A 22,882-nucleotide genomic window follows, 5' to 3' on the forward strand; every position below is an offset into this window, starting at 1 on the left:
CCTGCAGTGGGGCCAGGCCAGAGCCACACGGCTGCATGGGTACTGCCTATCTGAAGCCGAGGGCCTGCCTGCCTGTGGCTGAGACTGGAGCAAGTTCCTGGGTGATGGCCATGCTCGGAGCCCACTAGGAGACAGAGACTTCACGCTCTTCACTCTCCATGGGACTGCCTAGAGGCCACCTGCATTCCCCACCACATCGGAGAAGCCCCTCATAGCTGATGCCCTCTTTGCAGACCTGAGCACAAGCAGCACCCCCAAAGAGTAACCTGGAAGATGAGCTCTCTCATTAACAATACTGAAAATACCGATTCTTAAAGACACACACACACACACACACCCCTTCCCGCACCTTTGATGATGGCAACTACTATTTTCCTTTTCCGGAAGGGGAGCCTGAGGCACAGACAAGCTGAGAGATTTGCCCAGAAAGACCAAGCCTGAACACGGCCAAGCCAGCATTCCAGCTCCAGCTCTTACCTGCTTCATTCGACCAGAATGTTATTAACCAATAAGTCAGAAATGAAAAAGTAACTAAGAATCCCAATAGACAAATTCAAAAGTAAACAAGACCAAGCTGGGGAAATCTCCAAAAGGGAGTTGGCCAGGGAATGTGGCTCTGGATGCTGCATGGTACACATGGTGGTCTCCCAGGAGCAGAAGGCGGTAAGAAGCAGACATCTGGAGAAATCACGACTGCTTTCCCCAGCACTCTCCAGAACACGGGCATCAGCCTGGTCTCCACCTCCCTGTGCCCCTTTCTGGATTCTTGGCCCTGGTGCCCCTCAGGTCCCAACCTCTGGCACTGGAGGGGCAGGAGTAGAAAGGATTCCAAGAGTGTCTGGGCCACAGTAAACTCATTTACAGTCTTTATTGTAAAGAAGCTGCAGTTGGAACATGGGACACTGAAAATACACAATCACAGATTGTTCTTTCAGAAGAGGGAGGGACAGACTCATATATACAAAAATTGTAAACATGTTCACTTAAATATCCACAAATAATTGGTCTATGCTACAATGTACAGGGTTGTCACTCAACTGCAACTCCAGAGGGAGGCGACTGTCTGTAAAAATGTAATGTGGCAACCGCATTTGGTATTGACTTAATGTGAAAAGCCAGCTTTGAGCAATGCATGAGTACTCAGCTATGCAAAGGGACCCCCAACCTTGGGCTGGGCCTTAAAATGGGGTGCATTGTGGGGAGCTGAGGGACTAGTCCAGGGAGCCGAGGTAAAGGGGTTTGCGGGGAATGGCTGTCTCCAGGGCACGGTGGGAAGGTGAAGCCTCTAGGCCTCTCTCCTCGTGAGGGGTGTGTCCTGCTGGGCACCCAGATGTCTGGAGCCTCCCTTGGGCAAGGTCTTACTGAAGGGCTGGGAGAGGGCTGATGTCCAGGCCTACAGCCATGTTGTGCTTTCCTGGCCAGAGCTGCCCACACCCCAGCAAGGGCCTGGGCCAAGGCAGGTAAGGGCTGGAGCTGGGGCCACAGAAAAGAGGGGCTGCTTGTGGGGAACTACGAGGTGAAACCTGAAGACTTGACCACAATCACAACATCGACAGGGCTGGGCTACTCTAGTGAGCCTGTAAGAGGAAATGGAGGGAGGCTCCAGGCAGAGCACATGGCCCTACAGGGTGAACCACCAGGACAGAGCAAGGACCACTACTACCCACAGGGACTGGGGATGGGGAACAGTGGCCACGGGGTGAGGGTGGTGTCCCTTCCCCCAGTCACCCCCAGTCCAGGGCAGCCCCTGCACCTGGCTATGGAGGGCAGCTGGACCCCTGACCCCAGAGTGTACAGGTGAGCCCTGCCTGGCTAGCTCATGAGGGGAATGGCCCGCTGCCTAGGCTGGTCCACTGGAGGCTGAAGGACACGTGCCCAGGGCTGTGCTGTTCTCTCCTCAGGACCTCTGGCCCTGGGCTGGGGACTAAAGGGACTGGAGGAACTTGGGGGGAACAGCCCAGGCACCCTGGAGGCTACCCTCTCTTGGCCCCAGATGGCCCACAGCATCCACACGTTGCTGCTGGGCCAGGAGGACCTGAGGGAGGTCCCAGGAAGCCTTGGATCCTGCATTGGTGGGGCAGCCTTTGTGCCTTGGTCTGGGCCTGCTGGCCACTAGTAGGCAGGAACCTGGTACCCTTTGGGGCTGGTGTCCAGCGTCTCGGTGAAGGGCGGGCTCTGGTAGGTCTCGGTGCCCTCCACACCGCTGCCCACTGGGTAGCCTGGGTAGGTCTGGCCCGTCCCAGCACCCAGCTGTTCGGTGGCAAAAAGCGACATGTCGGTGCCCAGACGGAACCGCTGCAGGGCCTTCACGGTAAGCGCCGCCTGAGGGGGAGTCCGGGGTCAGCGAGGGCCGACCCTGCCCCGACCCTTACCTGGCCCCAGTCCCTGCCGGCCGCAGGCCGCCGGCCGCACTCACCCAGCTGAGGATGGAGAAGAAGCTGAAGGCAATGGCGGCCCGCGCCGCGTCTGCCGCCTGCGTCGTGCCCGGCCCGGGCGCCGTGCGCTGCCACTGGTTGGTGAGGAAACAAAAGCCCACGAACCACAGGAAGGACCAGAGCCCTGCGGGCAGGTGGGCGGGCGGGTCAAGGGATGCTGCACCGAGGCGCCCGGCCCAACTCTGCCAGGAAGGAGAATCCGCAGACCGAGAATCCGACCCGTCCCGCCCACTCCCGCCCCGCCCGGGCCTGTCCCCGCCCCAATCGGCTGAGAATCTACGCGCTCCCTCTGGCCCCGCCCCGAAGCCCTCCCTCCCGACTCCGCCCACCCGAGAAGCCCCGCGCGCTCCCCAGGCCCCGCCCCTCAGGCCCCGCCTACCTGAGAAGCCCAGGTCCAGCAGCACCGCGCGGCGACGGTCGCGGACGCTGCTGATCTGCTGGAAGCGCACGTCGAGCAGCAGGAACGCGACGCAGGCGAAGAAGGCCCCAAGGCCGAGCGCGACGCCGAAGCGGCAGGCACCAGCGTTGCCGTTGAAGACGCAGCGCAGCTCCGGGCCGCTGTCGGCGTTCACGTAGCCCTCGTTGACTATGGGCCCGAAGACGGCGATGGAGAACACCTGTGGGCGGTGGGAGCACTCAAGGCCCTGCGATGGCCCCTTCCTGGTCGAGGCCCGAGGTCTCCTAGCCCACCGTGAGTGCCCATGCCCTCGGGAGTGTCCCTGCGTTCCCCTGCAGCACAGGATCTCTGGGTGGGGGTCTTCGGGGACCCCCTCCCTTAATATCTACCTCAAGTTTAGTAAGTATGGACAAAACATACCATTTAGTGAGCATCAACTGTGCCCAGGCACTGTGCGTAAAATGGCTACATGTGTTTGCTCATGGAATCCTCCCAAACAACCACAAGAGTGCCACTGCTCTTATCCTCTTTGTAGATGGGGAAATCGGGGCTCCAACAAGTGAAGTGCCTTGTGGAGGGTTGCATGGTTGATAAGAGCCAGGGCTGACATTCAAGCTGGGTCCTCTGTATCTTGTGGAGCCCGTAGTGTCCCCCATGGCCCACTCCAGAGTGTGGGAACAGGAGCTTTCACCTGGACCAGTGATCCCCAGGCTTGAGTCAGCAGGGCTAGGGGAAGTAGATGTGGAGTCAGGCAAGAAGGGTGGGAGTATGGGGGGGCAGGCAGCAGAAGGTCAGCTGCACAGAGCTGTCAGCCAGGACCTGAGTGGAACCCACCCTCAGCATTTGGGAGCTGTGCAGCCTTGTTTCCTAGCATGCCAAATGTAGCAGGCACAACTCATGGGGTGCTGGGGACAGGAATAATGCCCACCCAGCATCCTGCACTTTGTGGGCACTCCAGGGATGATGGCCCCACATGACTGTGGCTAATTAACCCATCCATACGTGCTTGGGCTTAAAAGGCGACACCGTTGACCTCTGGGGTTCAGTCAAACCTCAGTGCCCTGTGCCCACGAGGGCTGGAAGGCAAAGGAGTGGACCACAGTCCTTTTAAACCAGAAGCTGCTCTTTGAGCTCTGGGCAGCCCTATATTTCTAAAAAAAAGACCTCTAATTTCAACTTCATTTCTCTCCTTTCCAGCCCCAGCTCCTAGAGACTTAGTCAAGAGTGAAACCAAGGTGCAAGATATGGACACGTACCCACAGATTGGTCCACAAGTCAGGTCAAAGCTGGGACCAGAATGTAGGGTCCCTACTTCCTGGTCTGGCCAGAGTCACTCCACCCAAGGGCCCCTGCCCCACTCTGGGCACCGCCCTCCTGGAACACAGGTGAGTACGTGCCACCACCAGCCACCACCAGGTGGACAAAACCCAGAACTCAGCATTCCACCTTCCATCTCTCCTGCCTGGAGGGATGGGAAGGAGGAGCAGGCCACTGGGCCTAAGGTTGCCCCAGTAGGCTAGGCTGCCTCTAAATCTGCCCCTCCCACACCACCTCCAGGAAGCCTTCTCAGTGTAGAGCCCCTTCCAGCTGCCCCACTCAGAGGAATCCCAGAGCACACCCCCCAACTCACAATTGCAACTGGGGGGCCTGGGAATGGCCAGCTCCCTTCGAAGGAGCCGGGAGAATGTGCGTGCAGAAGTAGGGGGTAGGCTCTGCCTGATTCTCTTGGCTCCGGTAGCCCTTACTCGTGCTAAGGCTGAGCGCTCAAGCCCCTCCGCGAATCCCGCCCCCACCCCTGTGCCCGCTTCCAGGGTGTAAGCACATGAAAAACCGAGCGAGGACTGAGGAAGGGGATTGAGTTAGACCTAAGGAAGAATTGGGAGGTGGGTGCGGCGGGCAGTGACCTCTCAAGGTACCCGGCTGTCGCCGCCGGCCCCTCCCCCGCCCGCAGGTGGGCGCGCCCTGCCCAGTGACGTCACCCCAACCTGCGGCCGGCGGGGGAGGGGCCGGCAAGGATGAGGAAGGGGGCTAGAGGTAGGTGATAGGGATGAGGGAGGCGAGGCGAAGTGGGACGGGGTATCGGGGCGGGGCTTGGGCCGGGGCCACTCACCCAGGACGCGATCCGCAGCAGGGTCTGGGGCCGCCGCGCGAAGCTCACAGGGTCCAGGGTGGCCCCTGCGCGTCCCGCGCCGAACGAGGCTCCCTCCATGGCCAGCCCGGGCGGGCCGCGTGTCCCCGGCGCCCTCTGTCCTTCTGTCCGTCGGGCCGACCCCGCCCGAGGCCGCCCGGGGCTGCTGCCGATGCTGCCAGTGCTGCCGCTGCCGTCGCCGCCTTCCGGGAGTGCGCGCCGGCCGCGGCGGGGGCGCGCGGGGCGGGACCGAGCCTACACCCCCCTCCCTCTGGTCCACGCGCGCAGGGCTGGAGCACTCACCTCCCTCCACCTTGCCCACCTTCCACCCCACCCCACCCACTCTCACCGCAAGACCAGGGTCCGAGATGGAGACCATCCGCCAGGTCCCCATCAGGAGGCGGGGTCAAGGGGCTGAGTCCCCCACGTCCACTCACAAGTAGTCAGGAGTCAGCAGGGCAGGTGGACACTGGGCTCAGCCTTTGCCGTAGCCACGTGGGTGGACAGACCGACATGACCCCACTCCTCTGTACAGGGCCCTTTCCTGAGTGCCTAAGGAGGTAACAGGTCCAAGGGCTCCAGCGTCTCCCCCAGCCCTCAGGGAAAGGGAACCCAGCTTCCTGCCTCTGGTCCCCATAGACCAGAGGGAGGTTACTGGGGCCTTTCCCATGACTTCCCACTGCACCCTAGCTTCTCCTTCACATTCTATCCTCCCTAACAGGGAGGGAGGATGGCCTCTGCCCTCAGGGGCACTTGTCCAGGCAGGCAGAGCCCAGAGGCACACATGGGTGGGAGTTGGGGCATCTCTGCTCTTTTCCTGTGGTTGGATGTTGTCATTCCGAGGGTGCTCACTGAGCCCTGCACACTCCTGGGTCTCCCCAACTGACTTTCTGCTGACATATTTAGTTTTGGGCCGAGGAGTGGGGAGAAGCATCAGAGATGGGGAGTTGGAAGAGTGGGTACCTAGCTTTCCAGCACCCCCGCTGGGTCTTCGCCACAGATGGCCCAGCTCCAGGTTAGACAAGGTCCCTTCCTGCATGTTCCTTCCAGGCCAGCCTGGCAGGGGCCCAGATGACTCCTGTTTCTGTCTAGGACATTGAGGAAAGTCTGCATTTGTTGAGCATTTACAGTGCCAGGTGTTTCACCACGACCTGTGGAGGCAGAGACTGTTTTACTGCCATTCTTCAGATGGTAAATAGGCAAGTGGGAATTCCCTGGTGGTCCAGTGGTTAGGACTCACGCTTTCACTGCGGAGGGCCTGGGTTTGATCCGTGGTCGGGTAACTAGGATCTTGCAAGCTGCACAGTTGGCCAAATTGAAAAAAAAAAAAAAAAAAAGGGCTCCCCGGTGGCGCAATGGTTAAGAATCCGCCTGCCAATGCAGGGGTCACGGGTTCGAGCCCTGGTCTGGGAAGATCCCACATGCCGCAGAGCAACTAAGCCCGTGCGCCACAACTACTGAGCCTACGCTCTAGAGCCCGCGAGCCACAACTACTGAAGCCTGTGTGCCTAGAGCCCGTGCTCCACAACAAGAGAAGCCACTGCAATGAGAAGCCCACGCACTGCAATGAAGAATAGCCCCCGCTCACCACAACTAAAAGAAAGCCCGCGCACAGCGAGGACCCAACGCAGCCATAGATAAATAAAAAATAAATAAATAAATAAATTTAAACAAACAAACAAAAGGCAGACTGTTTGAGTTCCTTCATCACACTTAGAAAGTGAAGAGCTGGGATTCAAATCCAGATCCCTACTGTGCCAGGGCAGGTATGGCCAGAAGTGCCACCCACTAGTTGACTCCATGACACTGCATCCAATCCTATCACCTCTCCCCTGTCAGTGACAGTTTCCTCTCTGTCTCATGCATCATTCATTTCCCCCTTTTACTTGATCATTTACATCAGTGCCTAAACCTGCTCCATTCCTGAGCCCACTTCCCCTCCAGCTATCACTGCTCCCTTTAGTCCCAGGGGCAATGCAGCCACTGCCATCCTGTCCCATCCTCCTAGGAATACTTCTGATGTCACCCTCTCCTCGTGTTCCACCGACTTCATGGGCCCTTTCTTGTTGTCTCTTTCTGGTTCCCTCCTCTTGTTCCATCTGTGACCTTTGAGCCTTAGGGGTCCCAGGGCATGGTCCTGGGGCTCTTCTCCCTGCTCTATGCTCACTGTCTTGGTCTCCATGCTAACAGCTTGAGCCAGAATTTTCCCTTGAACTACAGTCCCACTCATCTTAGCCTGGATACCCTGGAAAACAGAATCTGTGGCAAAGTTAAAGAGTTTTATTGGGAGGTGAAACTTTGGGGAAGCCAGAGTTAGGGAAAAAGGAAAGTGAGGCAGGGAAGGAGGGAGAGCAAACATGGACGGCGTGCTCCTGAGCTGACCACAGCTTTGCTGGCTCCCAGCGCACAGGTGACTCGGGAAAGGCCAGAGACAAGCCCTGTGCTGGGGACGTCCATCTGTAGGAGGAAAGAGCAGTGACTTCTCTGCTGGTTGCTCCCTGCCTCCTGTTTCTTTATGTCACCTGGCCCCTTGGGCAGCCCCTGAGGAAGCCAGCACCCCCGTGGGGCCAGTGGGGTAAAGATGCCAAGGAGGCTGTGCCAAAGGTTGACCCCTGCCCAGGGAGGAGCCGAGACACTATGGGGAGAGGTGAGAGCTGTACAACCACAGGGTACGGCGCACTGTTGCTGGGCCATTCCAGCTGGGAGCCAGTACCTGGGAGCAGGTGTGGCTGAGAGGGTATGTGAAGGCCCAAAACCTGGGTCCAGGTCACCCCCAAACCTGCTCCACTCACAGCGTTCCGCATCTCACTGATACACTAGGCAACTCCCTCCTTCCAGCGGCCAGAACCCCACAGCCACCTTGGGCTCCACCTTCAGAGTGTATCTGGTGAGGCCTCCCACTCATCCTGGGGCGAGCTTCCCTCTCGGCTGCCACAGGGGTATCTGCCCCCCCCCTCCTCTCGCCCACACCTGCCTTATTCCAGCTCAACAGCCAGAGGGACCTTTCAAAAGTCACATTTTGCCGTTCCTCTGCTCCAAACCCTCCACTATGTTCCATGGGAGCTGGGTGTTAAAACCACATCCTTGCTGGGGCCTTGAGGACCTCCTGCCATGTGACCTCCCCTCACCTCTCTGATCCTCCCTTGGCTCCAGCAACTCAGCCTCCTTGGTGTTCCTGGAACATCCTGGCCCACCCTTGCCTTGGAACTGCTCCCTCTTCCTAAGGAGCCAGACCCAGATAGGAGGAAGCAGGAGACCACAGAGGGACGAGGGCAGGCCCTGTCCATCGTTGCAAATCCCAGCACAAAACACACTGAGGCCAGGTCTTCAGTCACTTCTCCAGCATTTTATTTTTGGTCTCAAGCTCCACGGAGCCTCCTCTGACAGGCCTGGGACGGCTCTGCGAGGCCATGAGCCAGACGGAAGGCGCACAGCAGAGCTCAGCCCCCAGGCCTCTTTCCTGAAGTGCAAATGGCACACAGCCTCTGCGGCTACCGTCCCTGTTGTAACCCCTAGCTGTCCCTAGCTACAAGATGGGGAGACAGTGGCCTGGCCCGGAGGGGCGAGACAGGGGAGCCCAGCAAGGCCTGTCACCTTCCTGTGCGGGGAAGTAGGCAGCAGGGTGTCAAGTGGGCGGGAGGCCAAATCCTAAGGAAGGGACAGCCTAGGCTGCTCCTGCCTCCTTCACCTGCAGCACCACGGGGCGCGGGTTGAGGAGGAGGCCATCGGGGTGCCTGCAACGGGTACCCCCACTTACACTCAGAACCTGAGAGGGAAAGGGCTCCACGGGTAGCGTCTGGGGACCACCCAACTGAGACAAGGCAGGCTTTGGCTCTGACACGCACTTTAATAAGCCCCACCCTCTCTGGCCAGGCCGCCCACAGGCTCTGGCTGCCCTCTAGTCACAGGAGCCGTCCTTCCAGCCGTCGCGCCAACGCTCGTCCACCAGCGAGCAGTTGAAGTCCGGCTTGCCTAGCTTGTGGTTCACCTCGTTGTGCAGGCGGCATAGCCACTGGGTGAAGCAGGCCCGAGTGCGAGTGTCTGGCTGGTTCCTGCATATCCTGCGTGGGGGGGAGCACAAGGAGAAGGATGGCAGGCAGTGCTCCCACTGTCCCCGCCCCACCAGCTCCTTGCCTGCTCAATTCAGGGAGGAGAGCTGGGGCACTGCTGTGAGCTACACCCAGAAGTGCCCTCATGCTCTGAATTCCCAGAAGGGGGCAGACCCTGCAGCAGCAAGGCCTGGTGGACTCCTAGGCCTGCTCAAACCCTCACCTCCGGAGCTTTGCAAACCCTGGCAAGAGTCCTGGGCAAGACATTGAGGCAGAGGCCTCAACTTTACAACCTGGTAACAATCAGGAATCCTCACCCCAGCATCCCTGGCCCCAGGCAGTGTGTGGAAGGGGTGGGGTTGGCATAAAAGCAAAACTGAAAAACAGATCTGTTTCTTAGCACCTGTGGCCCTGTTGCATCAGCTCAGCAAGAGACCTTGTTCTAAATGCCCAGGCTTCAAACAGCAAGGGCTGCCCTGCCCCCCACATCCATCCCAGAAATGCCATGGGTGCCAAACAACAGTTCTTGGGCTCCCCAGTGAAGAAAAGGTGGCTCCTGGAAGCAACAGCAGTGAGTTCCCAAGGTCTTGAAATTGGCAGTCCTGCTCCAGAAGTTAGGCAAAGTGGAGTCCTCCGAAACCTGCCAGAGCCTCCATCAGTGCTAAGCAAGGGATCTCATGAGGGAAGCCCTCCCTGGGAGCCTTGTGGCTGCAGAAAGAAGCAGTACCCAGCAGCAGCCCCAGACAGCTTGGCCTTTGAGGAGAAAGAAGATGGCTCAGATGATCCAATCCCTTCTCTGTTGGTGGTCCCTGCTCTCAGCAACCCTCTGCCACCTCTGCATCTTATTTCTCTAGGCTCCCCTTTATGACATCAGCCAGGGGTCCCAGGCCCAGGCTCCAGGTGGGATGCTCTGCTGCCTGCAGACTGTGCAGACACAACTTACCTTTTCCTTATGTCTTCAGCACACTCCTCACACGGGTAAAACTTGGAAAATAAATGTATGAACTGAGCCATATCTTGCTGCTGTTCTGGGGTGGGCAGGTCGGGATAGTAGGCCGCCAGGGTATGGAGGACAGACCAGCTGTGGCGGCCCAGTTCCTCGCGATCCGGAGGACAATCTTCCCTAAACTTGCTGTCCCGCTGCGGAAGGAGGCCGACAAGGGTCAGTTCGGTTTTCCCCAACCAGAAACCTACAAAGCTCCCCTTTTTCCCCCACCAGCCGGAGGCCCGCTGACTGGAGACAGAAGTCCTGAGGCCGATCCAGCCCACATGTGGCTAAGAGCCGAAAGGCCAAGGCTACCTTGGGGGCAAGGTTTAGGAACAGCCAAACCCGGGGGGCAAAGTCTCTCAGGCTTAGGGCCTGTGGGAACGCTCGGCCTGGGCCTTGGGAAGTCGGCCTGGGGTGCTTGAGAACAAGGTGTGGGGGCCGGGGCTAGGAGTCAGCAGGGCTCGCGGGCCTCTGAGGGGAGGTGGCGCCCCCCCGCATCTGCACCTTCTGCTGTGTCCGCATCCACGACTTGAAGTCCACGCAGGCCCGGCAGGGCAGCCTCCGGGAGGCGTCCTCGGCGACCTGAGAATCGGAGGCCGGTGCCTGGGATGGCGTCCGGGCCGAAGAGGCGGAATCTCTCCGCCCCGCGCCCCGGCCGCGCGCGTCCGTCACCAGGTCGTCCATCACCTCGGAGCGCGCGCCGCCGGGTAGAAAGGAGAATAGGTTCCCACCGCCGAAACTCCCCCGCTCGCCGGGCGCCGCCATGTTGCCCGCGCAATGCCTGCCGGGCCAGGTCGGCCTCCAGATGGGCTTCCAAGTCGGCCTCCAGGCCAGTGCGCGCGCCGCCGCCAAGGCGCGGCCACAGGAGCCGGGCGCGCGCGCCGCGGGCGCGGGCGCTGGCGCTGGGCCTGAGCCGGGGCTGGGGGCGGGGGCGGGGCCCGGGGCGGTATCCGGCATGGAGGCGGGGCTGGGGGCCTTGGTCTGCGCCCGGGAAGCGGCAGAGCCAGAGACAGGGGTCCGGGCTAAGGACGCGTCGGAGACCCGGGTCGGGGTGTGCGCGGAACCGGAGGCCCGAGTCCTGGCCGCGCCCCTGGGCCTCGTTCCACGGCCCGTGCCCGACCTGCGTCGTCCGTGTCTGCGCTCCAGCCTCCTCCAGTAGAAGAGCAGCGTGTTGTGGAAGACGCGCCCTGGCCGTGCCGCGGCCTCGGGCTGCGGCCTCGGCCATGTCCGTGTTACGGTCTTCGATGCCCCCATTGCTCCGCTCTGACCGTCCCGCGTGCCCGCGGCTCTGTGCCCTCAGTTGGGGGAGCGCCCAGCTGGGCCGTGAGCGCACAGACGACGTGCTGTTGGTGCCGGGGGTCCAGGGGTTCCACTTTGGCGACCGGCGCCATGGCAACGGGCGCCTGGCAACGCGGGGCGGGGCCGTGCCTGCAAAGGAGGAGGTGCGTCTCTGGGCTCCCGCGAGTACCGAGCAACCTCTCTCCCCCGCCCCGAATCCTACAGCCTACTTGAAGAGGTTAAACCCACGTCGGGAGTGGCCTCAGGGATACCTCTGCTTCCATATGTACATTAATTCATTCTGCAAATATTTGTGTAGTGCCTAATCTGTTCTAAGCACTGCTAGGCACTGGTCTGTGCAAGGAGCAAGATTTATCCGTCCGTGACCTCCTCAGCTCATAGTCCAGTGGTCAAGACGGAAAAAACAAAACCAAACAAACAAAAAAGAGTCACACTAATAAATGTTCAGGTACAAACTGTGATGGGGGCCATGAACAGGGCGTGGTAAATCTGGGAGGCCTCCTTGAGGAGGTGACCCTTAGGCAGTGGCCTGAAGGATGAGGAATCAACTGAGGAGGGCAGTCAAGGCCAAGGCAGGAGGGAGGAGGATCTTGGCTACTTGCATGGGCAGAAAGGCCAGTGGGACAGGACCCGGGAAGGGTGGTGGGAGGAGAGATCCAGAGGTGGCCAGGGACCCACCAAGGACATCATCAACTGCCATGGCAGCTGGGAATTTATTCTGAGGACCCTGGGAAGGTGCTGGGAAGTTTTGGGCAGGGTACCCTGGCCTGATCCCATTTCTGTTTTGCAAAGATTCCTCTGAAGAGTGGATTTCATGGGAGCATGTGAGGAGCACAGGCTTTGGGGGAGGATGGGGCTGTTGGTAGTTGTCCAGGTGAGAGATGAAGGTAGGGAGTGTCAAGAAAGAAAGAGTGGAAAGGATCTACGTTGCTGGGGGTGTAGAGCAGGGCCTCTCAGTTGGCATAGGGAGAGGCCTCAGCATCTTTCTAGGTCCCTGGCTGTGAGTAAGCTGGCCCTTCTCCCCCTTCTCTCCTCTGTCTTCCAAGGGAGCAGGATCTGTCCCACCCTGTACCCTACCAGGCCAGTGGCCCCCACTGAGATTGGCAAGGTGACAGCTGGGCTGAAGGCACTTTGCAAAAATTAGGCCTATGTCCACAGGTGTTCATTGCCTGGGCCAAGACTAGGGAAGGTTTGAAGGTTTCAGAGAGAGCCACTGGTTAGACAGATATACAAAGGCCTTTTGTCAAGGCCAGAGTGGTTTCCTGGAGGGATGCCATAGAGGCTGACCCCTCCCTCGAGGGCTTGGGGTAGAGGGAGTCTCAACACAGAGCTGGTGGCTCCAACAGGGGGAAGAACCACTGTGTGCCAGGGTTGGATGGGGCTCCAAAAATCTCCCCTATAAGGAAGCAGTCCAGAGATGTGGGGCACCTGGGCACACCACCTGCCTGGGGATTCTAGGGCCTTCCCTTCACCACCCCAGTTAGTGGGGGGATGGTCACTCTTGATCTCAGAGGCTGTGTTTACAGCAAACTATGATAAATCATGAATTCAGAGATGGCTCTCAAAACAGTCCTAGTCACCACTTCCCCCATCCCCCAAGCGCTGGTGACTAGAGATGGACCCTCTTCATCCTGCCCCAAGTCTCTCCACCACAGGGGAACCTATGGGGTAAAACTGTGACGTCCGCCTCTCCCCAGCACATAAAGAAAAAAACCCTGACAGTTAATATCCATTTAACACAAATTTCCTCCTCTGTGATTTGGGGACATTATGGAGACCTTTCCTCCAATGTGAGGATTAAGCCAAACAAAGCACTTAAAGCCTTTAACACTGGGTCACTGGTTCCTGATGACAACTGCAGTTAGCTCCCCAGGGAGTTCAAAGAGCCAAAGGGCACACCCAGCAGGTGGCTCTGACCGATCTCAGCACTACACAGGGTGTGGGAGAGCCGGGAGGTGTGGCCAGGCCTGGCGGCACTTTGATGGCTCTTCCTTCTCCTCCTCCTCCACCCACGGCCAGACTCCAGCAGGAGGGCCTCAGGCCGCAGTCCCAGCCCCAGCCCCTCCACTCTTTCTTTGCTTCCCACAGAAGCCCTGTGCTCCTGCCCCTCTACAGGCTAGGGGTGCGGTGAGGAAGCTGTGAAGGACCCAGTCACAGGCAGGGAAGTGCAGCAAGGACGTGGCAGGTCTGGGGCATCGCCGGGGAATTCCAAACAGTCTTCTGGGTACCTGAGGCCTCCCCTCCTCCCCACGTAGGCAGGGAGGCAGTGGGACGCTTGACCACACCCGACAGATTCCAGAAATCTGTGACGGAGATCTGGGGAAGCCACAGCCATGGCAGGCCCCCGGCACCCGGTGTCTGTGAGCGGGGCAGCTCTGGTACAGACAGACAGGCTCCAGGTCGGGACTGATGGGACCCCTGCCAGCCCCAAGGGAGAGGGAGGGAGTTCCTGGCCTAGCGCCTCCAAGAAGCCCCCAACCTATTTCATCTAACAGACGTTCGCCTTTTCCGTGTGCTGGTCGGATGACAGCGACACCTTCGCACGAAGAAGCTGGGAGGAGTTCAGGAGACTCCATGTGAGTGAGTTTGGAGCCACCCTGACTTCCCCCAACTGCATGACCCACCCGTGACCACCCCCCATTGCCTGCCCTTGTGCCCACTCGGGCTTCCAGCCCCTAAGATCCTGGAAAGGGACCCCCGCCCTCCCAGGGGAACAGTGGGCCCTCGGAGACTGACATGCCCCTTCTCGCCCTCAGAAAACCCTCAAGGAGACTTTTCCAGTGGAGGCGGGTCTGCTGCGGAGATCTGACCGCATTCTCCCCAAGCTTACAGGTCAGGCCAGCAAGGATCCCAGGAGGGGCGGGGGAGGCAGCAGTCTGATGTGGGGAGCCCTGGGGTGTGTGTCTCACGGTCAGTCCCTATCCTGCCCACAGATGCATCGTTATTGGTGCACTGGGGCCACACTGGCCGAGGCCTGGCACGCCTGCAGCTGCTGGAGACCTACTCAAGGGCGCTGCTGGCGGCAGGGGAGCGTGTGACCCACAGCCCGGTGCTCACTGGCTTCTTTGCACCACAACCCATGGACTTGGAGCCTGTGCTGCCAGCTGGCAGGTGCCTGACCCACCCCCAACTCTCTGCCAGCAGAAACATCTGGAATATGGGGGAGGCGGGGTGGAGGAAGGGCCAATGAGGGGACGCTTAGAGGCTGGACAGATGGACATCCCACCTCTCACCTGCACCCTCACCAGCCTGGTGATCCTGCCTGCCCCGCAAGAGCCCCTGCCAGGCCCCACGGGCAGCCCTGCCATCCGCAGCCAGGAGGCTCAGAGCCTGCACTGTCTGCAGCCCTTCAGCACCCAGGACACATGGGGCCAGCCCTTCCATGCTCGGGCCCAGGAGGCCCTAGATGTGCTGCTGCGACACCCCTCAGGTGGGCCTGGGTGGGAATCTGGGGACACACCCTTCTGCCCCCTGGGATGCCAGTGGGCCTCAGGAACTAAAACACCCCCTGCCCTTATCTTGGGCACAGGCTGGTGGCTGGTGGCGAATGAGGACCAGCAGATGGCATGGTTTCCTGCTCCCTACTTGGAAGAGCTGGCCCTGGGCCAGGGACGAGATGGGGAATGGTCCCTAGGGAGCAGTGGTGAGACTAACCCTCCTCCCCACACCCACCACCACGGGGCTGTGTTCGGCAAAGCTGAGTCACAAGCACGCAAGCCAGGGGAATGAGGCCATGGGACGACCAGGGGGTACCAGTGGCCCTGTACTGTGTGCTTGGTCCCCACAGTGAGGCGGAGCCCCACTGGGTTTTTTTTAAAATTTAATTTACTTATTATTTTTGGCTGCATTGGGTCTTCGTTGCTGTGCACAGGCTTTCTCTAGTTGCAGCGAGCAGGGGCTACTCTTCCTTGCGGTGCAGAGGTTTCTCATTGCAGTGGCTTCTCTTGTCGTGGAGTACGGGCTCTAGGTGCATGGGCCTCAGTAGTTGTGGCTCATGGGCTCTAGAGTGCAGGCTCAGGAGCTGTGGCACATGGGCTTAGTTCCGCGGCATGTGGGATCTTCCTGGACCAGGGCTCGAACCCGTGTCCCCTGCATTGGCAGGCAGATTCTTAACCACTGCGCTACCAGGGAAGCCCGGAGGTGGTGATTCAGCAGGAGATGATGCAGGGACTAAGAGGTGGGGCCCTGGCCTCTGTGGTGACCACCAAGGATCCGTTCCCAGGGTACCAGTTCTGTGCTTCCCATGCCTACGAGAGCAGCCAAGCCGATGAGCTGTCTGTGACCACAGGGGCACGCGTGCGTGTGCTGGAAACATCAGACTGTGGTTGGTGGCTGTGCAGGTGCGTGGGGTGGGGCTCTGGTGGGCCCAGTCTAACAGAGGAAGGGCCCAGTGCTAACCAAACCCCGCCCTCCCCCGCAGGTTCCGAGGCCGTACTGGTCTTCTCCCAGCTGCAATACTGCAGCCTGACGGGCTGGGCACACTCCTCAGCGGACCATGGCTCCACCTCAGGGTAGATGGTGGTGAGGACAGGGAGGGCGAGGCCCAAAGCTCCCCCAAGTCCCCCCAGGCCACGACCCTGCCGCCTACCGTGCCTGCCCGACCATCTCGGAGTGCCATTCAGAGCTGCTGCTGCACCATCACCCGTAAGGCACTGGAGCAGTACCCAGGGTGTCATGGACCCCCTTGAGAGTGTGTGGCATGTTGTGGAGGGCTTCGCTGTGCACCCCACAGCTGGAGCGGCAGGCCAGAGGCTCCAGACCCCAAGGATGGTGGCTGCCAGCCACATCAGCCTCAGGGCTGTGGGATGCGCAGTTGAGGGTGGGACTCCCTGGCTGGTGGGGCAAGGAGACTACACTCTCCCTTGTCTTCTGAGTAAAGTTCTCCTGACTGACCCCCACCCAGTGTCTGTGCTGAGGGGCAGGGACTGGGGGATCTTGGGCCAAAGTGTGGGGGCAGGGCTGGCTGGTGGGCCCAGCCTCGGGCTGGCCCAGGCAGTGGTCCAGGACCTGGGGTGAGACAAAGCCCAGACAGACACAGGGAACTGAGATAGCAAAGTACATGTTTTGGTGGGTTTCAGAGGGCCGCGGGGGCCACGGGGAGGGTGGGCAGCTTCATGTTGTGCCATAGGAAGTCCAGAAAGGTGGCTGCCTGCAGCATCCGGCTGAGCCGTTGAAAGTGCCGCTCTGGGGGAGGACAGCAGGCGATCAGGGTAGGAGTCGTCTGGCTGGACGGCCCCCTGCGCCCACCTGGGGCTGGGTCTACATACCAGTGTAGGGCAGCAGGGCCTCAAGTGAGGCCCGCACACCGTCGTAGGCCAGCAGCTCTTCCGGGGCCTCATGCCGCAGAAGCACGCCCAGCACGGCCTGGGCTTCGTGGCAGTGCCGTGAGTTGGTGTTCCACGTGACACAGAAGCGCAGCAAGGCCTCTGTGGGTGATGGGGACCGTCAGACCTGCCTGCTGGGCCACCCCAGCCTTACTAGGCACCATCCAGCCCCGACCTGCCTGCCCCAGACCTTTCTGGTCTCGCCGCAGTTGGAGCACCGTGGCTTCCAGCTTCTCGCAGGACTCAGGGTCCCTTTGGATAGCTACGGGAGGAGAGAGGAGACTGAGCTCTGGGGAAGGGGCACCACGGACCCGAGAGACTACCCCTGCCGCCTGTCTGGCCCGAGGCAGCACTGACCCTGGATGACAGTCAGCACAGTGTGGGGCCGGTCTAGAGAGATGGCCAGGCCCAGCGCCCGCAGGTATCGCTTCTCGTGGAGCAGGTTGTCCAGTTCTTGTTGCCTGGTGGGGGAAGGAGGGAACAGGACCACTTGGGGACCTGGCTAGGGCTGAAGGCAGAGCCATCAGAGGCTGGCTGAGGAGTCTGCAGCCCGGGCCTGAGCACCCGCTGGGGGTGAGCTGTGTTGCTGCTCCGAGCCTTGGTTTCCCCAAGCTATAGAGAGAAGGGACGCCAATGTGCCCTACTCCAAGGGGCGGGGGTGATGCTAACGCATCGGACTTGCCGTGAGGGGTTGGGTGGAGACCCCCAACTCACTTGACCACCTGCTCCTCTCTCTTGGCCTGCTCCTCTGCCTGCTCCGCCTCGGTCACATCCTGGGGTCAGACTGGGGTCAGACTGGCACACCCACGCTGTCCTGCCCACTGTCCCCCCACCCCACCCCAGGCCACACACCTTCCAGAGGATGACGCAAGAGTCGCTGGCGCCGGTGAGGGCATGGTCATCCAGCCGGCTGCAGTGCAGACCCCAGACCTTGTCCTCGTGGGCGTCCAGCGTCCTCACACACTCATTGTTCTTGATGGTCCAGAGCTTCACAAGCCCATCAGAGCCGCTGTGTTCAGGATTGGGAGGGGGCTCAGCCCTGGGGCCTGCCCCTAGCTCACCCCTAACCCTGCCCCGCCCTCACCCACTCACCTGGACAGCAGCTGTGTGCCGCGGCTCACAAATGCCACCTTCAGCACAGAAGCATCATGTCCCTCAAACGTCTGCAGGGTGGGGAGAGGGGAGGTGTGAGGTGTCACCAGGTAGGGGGCCAGGCCTGGGCTGAGGGAGGCTTACCTTGAGGCAGCTGAAATCCTGCAGTGCCCAGAGCTTGACAGTGCCATCGGCCGAGGCCGTAGCCAACACCTGGTCCATGGGCGAGAATTGGACACACCAGAGGCCACGCCGGTGGCCCGAGAAGACGCCCAGCAACTGGCACCGTGGGAGGGTCCAGAGTTTGGCCGTGCGGTCCTGTGACCCCGTGGCCAGCAGCTTGTCGTTGGGGGCGATGGCCACACTATTGATGTCCTGGTGGTGGGAGCAGGCAGCAGCTCAGATCCCCATCCCAGCAAGGCCCCTGCTACGACCCCACCTGTGTGCTGCGTGCGGTCACCTTGTCGTGGCAGTGCTGCGTGGCCTGGGCCTGTAGGAGGACAGGTCCACCATCGGGGCCTGTGCTCTTGGATGGCAGGGCTTCGGGGAGGGGCCACAGCTTCACAGTGCAGTCCTGGCTGCCCGTCACCAGGAAGGTCTCCTTCAGCCTGAGGCCCGATTTGGGGGAGGGGGAGACACCTGCTGAGCCCTGGCCAGCCCTGTCTGCAGCACACCACAGCTCAAGCCTGTCAGACCTTGGTCCAAACCAGAAAGACTGTCCCGGAATGTGAACTAATGTGCCACCGCCTTAACACCTCTGGCACCACTTGCTTCCACTCGAGTCTGCACTGCCTGCCCTCAGTGCTGTCAAACCTGGGGACTTGGTCCCAACAATGGGAGCCCCAGGCCTAAAGAGCACCCTCTCCCCCTGGATGCTGCTTAGTTTCATTGTCCCTGGTCTAACACCCCTCCCCTTTTATCCACACAACCTTAAGATCACTTCTCAGGAGCCTCCTACAGTGGCATCTGAGGATGCCCCAGCCCCTGTTCTCTAGTCCACATTCCTAGGCTGGAGACTCAGAGAGCAAGGCAAAACCCGCCTCTGCCTCCGTGACACCCCGGACCCCAGCCCTGAACCACTACCTTGAGCAACAAATGGTGCCCACGCTGTGTGTGTGTCCAGAGCCCTGAGCCACACAGGCCACCTCGCCTGCCTTGTTCATCCTCCAGACGCAGATGCTCTGATCCTGGGGATGGGATGGGTGAGGAGAGGCTGGGCTGGGCTTCCTGACCCAGGACCCTGTCCCCCATACCTCTCGTGGTGCTTCACCTTGGCACAGCTAACGAAGAGCCACCCCTTCCGGAACACATCTAGGGCCAGGACAATATCTAGAAAAAGGTGGAGAAGAAATGGCTAGAGAACAGCTATGGCAAAGCGGGGCAATCCAGTCCTGGGTGAAGTCCGGGGGCGCTGGCCTGGCGCCCTCACCTGTGTGGCCGTGGAGAATCTGGCAGGCGGACGTCTGCAGCTCAAACACTTTCAGGCAGGGGCTGTTAGAGGCCACCACAACGTGGGAGTCCTTGGGCCCGAGGAACCGGACGTCCAACACCTCCTCACTGTAGCCGGCAAACTGTGGGGGCAGGAGGGACACAGGCCAGGGCCTGTGTGAGTGGAGGGCTGGCATCCTGGGCTGTGGGCCGAGCAGGGGCAGTGCTTGCTCACCTGTTTCTGCAGCTGCAGGGAGCGGGCCTCATAGAGAAGCAGGTTGTGGTCAGCAGTGACGCTGAGGAGCAGGCCAGCGGCTCGGGCCAGGGTGCAGTGGGTCAGCTCCCGCCCAGGGCCTGGCAGCTGCCGTTGTGCATGGACACACTGCCCAGAGGCCGCCTCCCACACGCGCAGCGTGCCTGTGTGGGGACAAGGGCCGCTGGGACTCACGGATCCACAGGCCTCCATTACCCCTGCTGCCCGCCCTGGCCTGGCCCCACCCACCTTGGTCGCCAGCTGTCAGGAAGTGCAGGCCCGCAGACTTCACACCCAGCTCCGGCGCCGGCTCCTCTGGCAACAGAACTGCAGCCTCCACACTCTGAGGACGAGCAGGTCAGAGGTGGCAGCCCCGCATCCCACCCCGCCCCACTCAATGGCCCTGGCGCCCCACCTCAAACACCGGCACGGTCCTTGTGGCCTGGAGGCTCTGCAGGTCCCAAACAATGCAGATCTTGTCACGGCCTGAGCTGGGGGGAAACAGCCACCTCAGTTCCCAAGTCTCAGCTGTGGCCGTCCCTTTCCTGCCAAGGCCTGGGTAGCTGGCCACTGACCTGAGCATGGTGTGACCATCGGCACTGAAAGTCAGAGAAGTGACAGCGCTGTAGTGGGCAGTCAGCATGGCCAGGCACGACCGGTCCTGCAGCGACCACACGCGGATGCTGGTGTCTGCGGCTGAGGAGAATAGGAGCAGGCGTGCGGGGTCCGGGTGGAAGGCCACCAAACTGCAGGCAGGTGGGGTGGGGCTGGTGAGCTATGCCACCCTGACTGTGACGCCCCACCCACCCGCCCTCCGCCACCCCTACTCACTGTATGACACCCGGTGAGCCCCGAAAGTGGTGTGTCCCATAGTGCTGCACGACATCCCAGACACGCACGGCCCCATCACAGCCGCCTGTGGGAATGTATTCGAGGTGCGGGGGCTGTATGCCCAAAGCCCCCTGCCTGGCTCTAGCCGCTCCCTCTACCCAGCCGGGGTCCTACCTGTGGCTAACAGTGTGGAGGTGGGGTCGAAGGCCATGGTGGCCACAGGGGCTGTGTGTATTGCCTTCCACAGGCGGGTGATGCTGCCCTCTTGCCAGGCCCACTGAGCCAGCAGCAGTGCCCGGCTGGCTGTCACCAGCACCTGGGGGAGCACGCAGTTCAGCTGGGGGCAGAGGCATGGACGCCATCCTCATCAACTCTGGTTGGGAGGTACCAGAGCCCATCTCTTGTCCCGGTCCCATATACCTTGTCATCGGGGCTGAGATCAAAGGCAGTGATGTCCTCCTGGTCCTCCTGGGGCGAGAGTGAATGCACGGGGTGCCATGAGAATAGGCTGCCCCCCACACCAGCCCCTTACCCTGACCCTCCCCCGCCCTCACCTGCTCCAGGCTCTGCAGCATAGTCCCCGAGGCCACATCCAGGATGTTGACTCTGGTGCCACAGACACAGAAGAGGTGCTGCCCAGTCTGATCCAGCTAGTGACAAAGGGGTCTCAGTCAAGGTAACACTTTTCAGCCCCTGCCTGCCCCACCACTCTGCTCCCCTAGGCCAGTACCTGCACCTTCCCGCCCTTGTAGAAAGGCTCGATCTTGCGCTCGACAGCATAGCTGGAGGAGAGACGGGGAGAGAGTGAACCACCCACCCCTTGGTCCTCAGTGCCCAGCCCTGCGCTAGGTGATCCCCTAGAGATCAACCCAATAGGGCCCTGCCCTTGAGGAGTTCCTGGGTAGCAGCAGGGATGCAGGAGGCATGAGGGAGGAAGAGTGACGAGCTCTTCTACTGTTCCTTTCTTTAACTCTCTCAGCTGTACTGTGAGATGGGTGTTGGTACCCCCATGTTACAGAAGATTTGGGACCCTGGGCTGGTCCGTGATCCACACGGGTCCCAGGGCAGTCCAAGTCTTCCCAGACTCCCCGGGTATGGAGGAAGCCAGGCTTTGGGGGCCCCCTGCTGGCCATGAGAGGCCAGGCTTGGGTACCAGCCCAGAGCAACATCCTCTTCAACATCCTCCTCAACACTTTCATCCCTGAGGTCCAGCCTGCTCTTTCCCCAAGCCCGGCTCCTTCCTCCATCTCACTCTCTGAGCAGATTCTCATTTCAGCAAAGGTGTCGCTGTCCTCTCCCCTCCCTCTTGGCTACTTCCATGCTGGTCCAAGCCACTGCACTCTCCTCTCCGGGGAGCTGCTCCAGCCTCTTCATTTGGTCCCTATCACTCTCTCAAACCCTGCTCCCAGAGAGGCCTTCTAGAGCATAACTCTGTTCATGTCATCACCCTGCCTTAAAGTCCTCTACTCTCCTTACACGTTTACGAGACCCTGCCTCGAGGGGTGTCTCCTGACTCTTTGTGTTCACATGGGCTGTTCCCTGTATGTGGCCCGGGTCTCTCTTCCCGAATTTCAAAGGTGCCTGGATGACTCCGCTGGAGGAAGCCTGACAGCCAAGATGAAACGGAGCCCCCCTGAACCCACTCGACCATCCAACAGATGGTCTCGGCATCAGGGCTACCCCTTGCTAATGCGTGTCACAGGCCCTGATAGAAACGATTTGCTTAATATGTTTATCCCACCAGACTGCTGCACAGGGCGAGGCTGAGTGTGTCTGGTCCCGGGCACTGAGCACTTAGATGTTCAGCGTAAGTGTGGGGGTTGAAAAAGCACGGGATTGAGAGCTTCCTGGCCACGGAGGACCAGCCCATCTCCTGACCTCTCTTCCTGCTCCCCGGAGAAGAGGGACAGCAGATGAAACCCCCCAGGCCGCCTGCCCCAGAGGTGGTTCTTCTCCTGCTACCTGAGCGCTGGGGAGTCCCGCTCCCGTCCAGGACCAGCCTCGACCTGTGCTCAGTTCGCCCCTTCCTCCCTCTCTCGGATTTCTTGTCCCCCTCCCCCTCCCCAAACCGGCTCCAAGTTTAAGTAGCGGAAGCCAGCTGCACCCGGTGGGACTCCAGTGCCCGCCCTCCGAGAGCAGTCAGTGCCGGCTCTCCCGCGAGGACGCCGCGGGCCTGTCCGTATCCAGCCCTCACCCCCTCCCCAAATGGGTGCAGGACCCACGCCAGGCGCCTTCGCTACTCCGGCAGCGAAGCCGGCTCCCTCCCCGGCGGAGCCCCGGCTCACTTGGACTTGAAGCGGCCCACTCCGGCTGCCGCCTCCGCCATGTCGCCGCTGCCGCCGCCGCCGCGTGAAGGAGACCTGGGCGCGACACCACACTGTCGGCGCCGGGGGATGGCGTCACCGCCGGCAACTACTGTGACGTCACCAGCGCTACGGCCTCGGCGACATCTTTGCTGAGGGCAGCGGAGCGGCGTCAGGAAGCGGAAGATGGCAGAGGCGTTTCCGGCCTCGAGGGCGGGCTGTAGAACAACGTGGAAGCGGCTGGGGTCGACTGGCAGTGTGCTGGGGTCTCTAGCTGCCTGTCGTTTTACTGGACTTTTTTTTTTTTTTTTTTTTGCGGTACGCGAGCCTCTCACGTTGCGGGAGACAGGCTCCG

The 22,882-nt window shown here is 60.7% G+C and overlaps 4 protein-coding genes and 1 long non-coding RNA gene across 8 annotated transcripts; 2 read left to right on the forward strand and 3 right to left on the reverse strand.

The window, feature by feature from the left end:
* Positions 1-844: 844 nt before the first annotated feature.
* SYNGR3 (synaptogyrin 3) lies at positions 845-5,175 on the reverse strand. The gene is made up of 4 exons (XM_030763601.2): positions 4,943-5,175; positions 2,815-3,052; positions 2,417-2,559; positions 845-2,322 (listed from the first exon to the last, which is right to left on the reverse strand). Exons 1-4 carry the CDS (start codon positions 5,039-5,041, stop codon positions 2,113-2,115), a joined length of 690 nt encoding a protein of 229 aa, XP_030619461.1. The 5' UTR covers positions 5,042-5,175; the 3' UTR covers positions 845-2,112.
* LOC115803754 (uncharacterized) lies at positions 2,407-7,906 on the forward strand. 3 transcript variants are annotated; one of them, XR_016387851.1, is made up of 4 exons: positions 2,407-3,126; positions 4,030-4,217; positions 6,053-6,159; positions 6,344-7,906. It is a non-coding gene; the product is annotated as an uncharacterized LOC115803754 (long non-coding RNA). The 3 variants fall into 3 exon arrangements; XR_004024526.2 differs by having other exon boundaries at positions 2,409-3,126; positions 6,053-6,151; XR_016387850.1 differs by having other exon boundaries at positions 2,415-3,126; positions 6,053-7,906.
* A 380-nt stretch (positions 7,907-8,286) lies between these two features.
* GFER (growth factor, augmenter of liver regeneration) lies at positions 8,287-11,367 on the reverse strand. The gene is made up of 3 exons (XM_022594496.3): positions 10,502-11,367; positions 9,953-10,149; positions 8,287-9,021 (listed from the first exon to the last, which is right to left on the reverse strand). Exons 1-3 carry the CDS (start codon positions 11,249-11,251, stop codon positions 8,859-8,861), a joined length of 1,110 nt encoding a protein of 369 aa, XP_022450204.2. The 5' UTR covers positions 11,252-11,367; the 3' UTR covers positions 8,287-8,858.
* A 1,664-nt stretch (positions 11,368-13,031) lies between these two features.
* On the forward strand, positions 13,032-16,186 carry NOXO1 (NADPH oxidase organizer 1). Its single transcript, XM_022594495.3, has 8 exons — positions 13,032-13,695; positions 13,792-13,872; positions 14,053-14,128; positions 14,230-14,407; positions 14,545-14,726; positions 14,826-14,939; positions 15,519-15,636; positions 15,717-16,186. Exons 1-8 carry the CDS (start codon positions 13,630-13,632, stop codon positions 15,982-15,984), a joined length of 1,083 nt encoding a protein of 360 aa, XP_022450203.1. The 5' UTR covers positions 13,032-13,629; the 3' UTR covers positions 15,985-16,186.
* Positions 16,187-16,339: 153 nt separating this feature from the next.
* On the reverse strand, positions 16,340-22,696 carry TBL3 (transducin beta like 3). 2 transcript variants are annotated; one of them, XM_089896385.1, is made up of 22 exons: positions 22,510-22,696; positions 20,955-21,006; positions 20,779-20,874; positions 20,645-20,692; positions 20,399-20,540; positions 20,225-20,309; positions 19,969-20,139; positions 19,809-19,884; positions 19,643-19,736; positions 19,376-19,557; positions 19,142-19,283; positions 18,983-19,041; positions 18,796-18,899; positions 18,173-18,407; positions 17,857-18,087; positions 17,713-17,783; positions 17,473-17,629; positions 17,335-17,393; positions 16,978-17,081; positions 16,811-16,882; positions 16,564-16,722; positions 16,340-16,480 (listed from the first exon to the last, which is right to left on the reverse strand). In XM_089896385.1, the coding sequence occupies exons 1-22, from the start codon at positions 22,548-22,550 to the stop codon at positions 16,371-16,373; spliced, it is 2,490 nt and encodes an 829-aa protein (XP_089752511.1). In that variant the 5' UTR covers positions 22,551-22,696; the 3' UTR covers positions 16,340-16,370. The 2 variants fall into 2 exon arrangements, with proteins under 2 accessions (XP_089752511.1, XP_022450201.2); XM_022594493.3 differs by having other exon boundaries at positions 18,173-18,320; positions 22,510-22,620.
* Between the last annotated feature and the right edge of the window lie 186 nt (positions 22,697-22,882).

Source organism: Delphinapterus leucas, chromosome 15 (assembly GCF_059928025.1).
Source record: "Delphinapterus leucas isolate spDelLeu-1000000601 "Yukka" chromosome 15, BTC_Dleu_Yukka2, whole genome shotgun sequence".
NCBI lineage: Eukaryota > Metazoa > Chordata > Mammalia > Artiodactyla > Monodontidae > Delphinapterus > Delphinapterus leucas.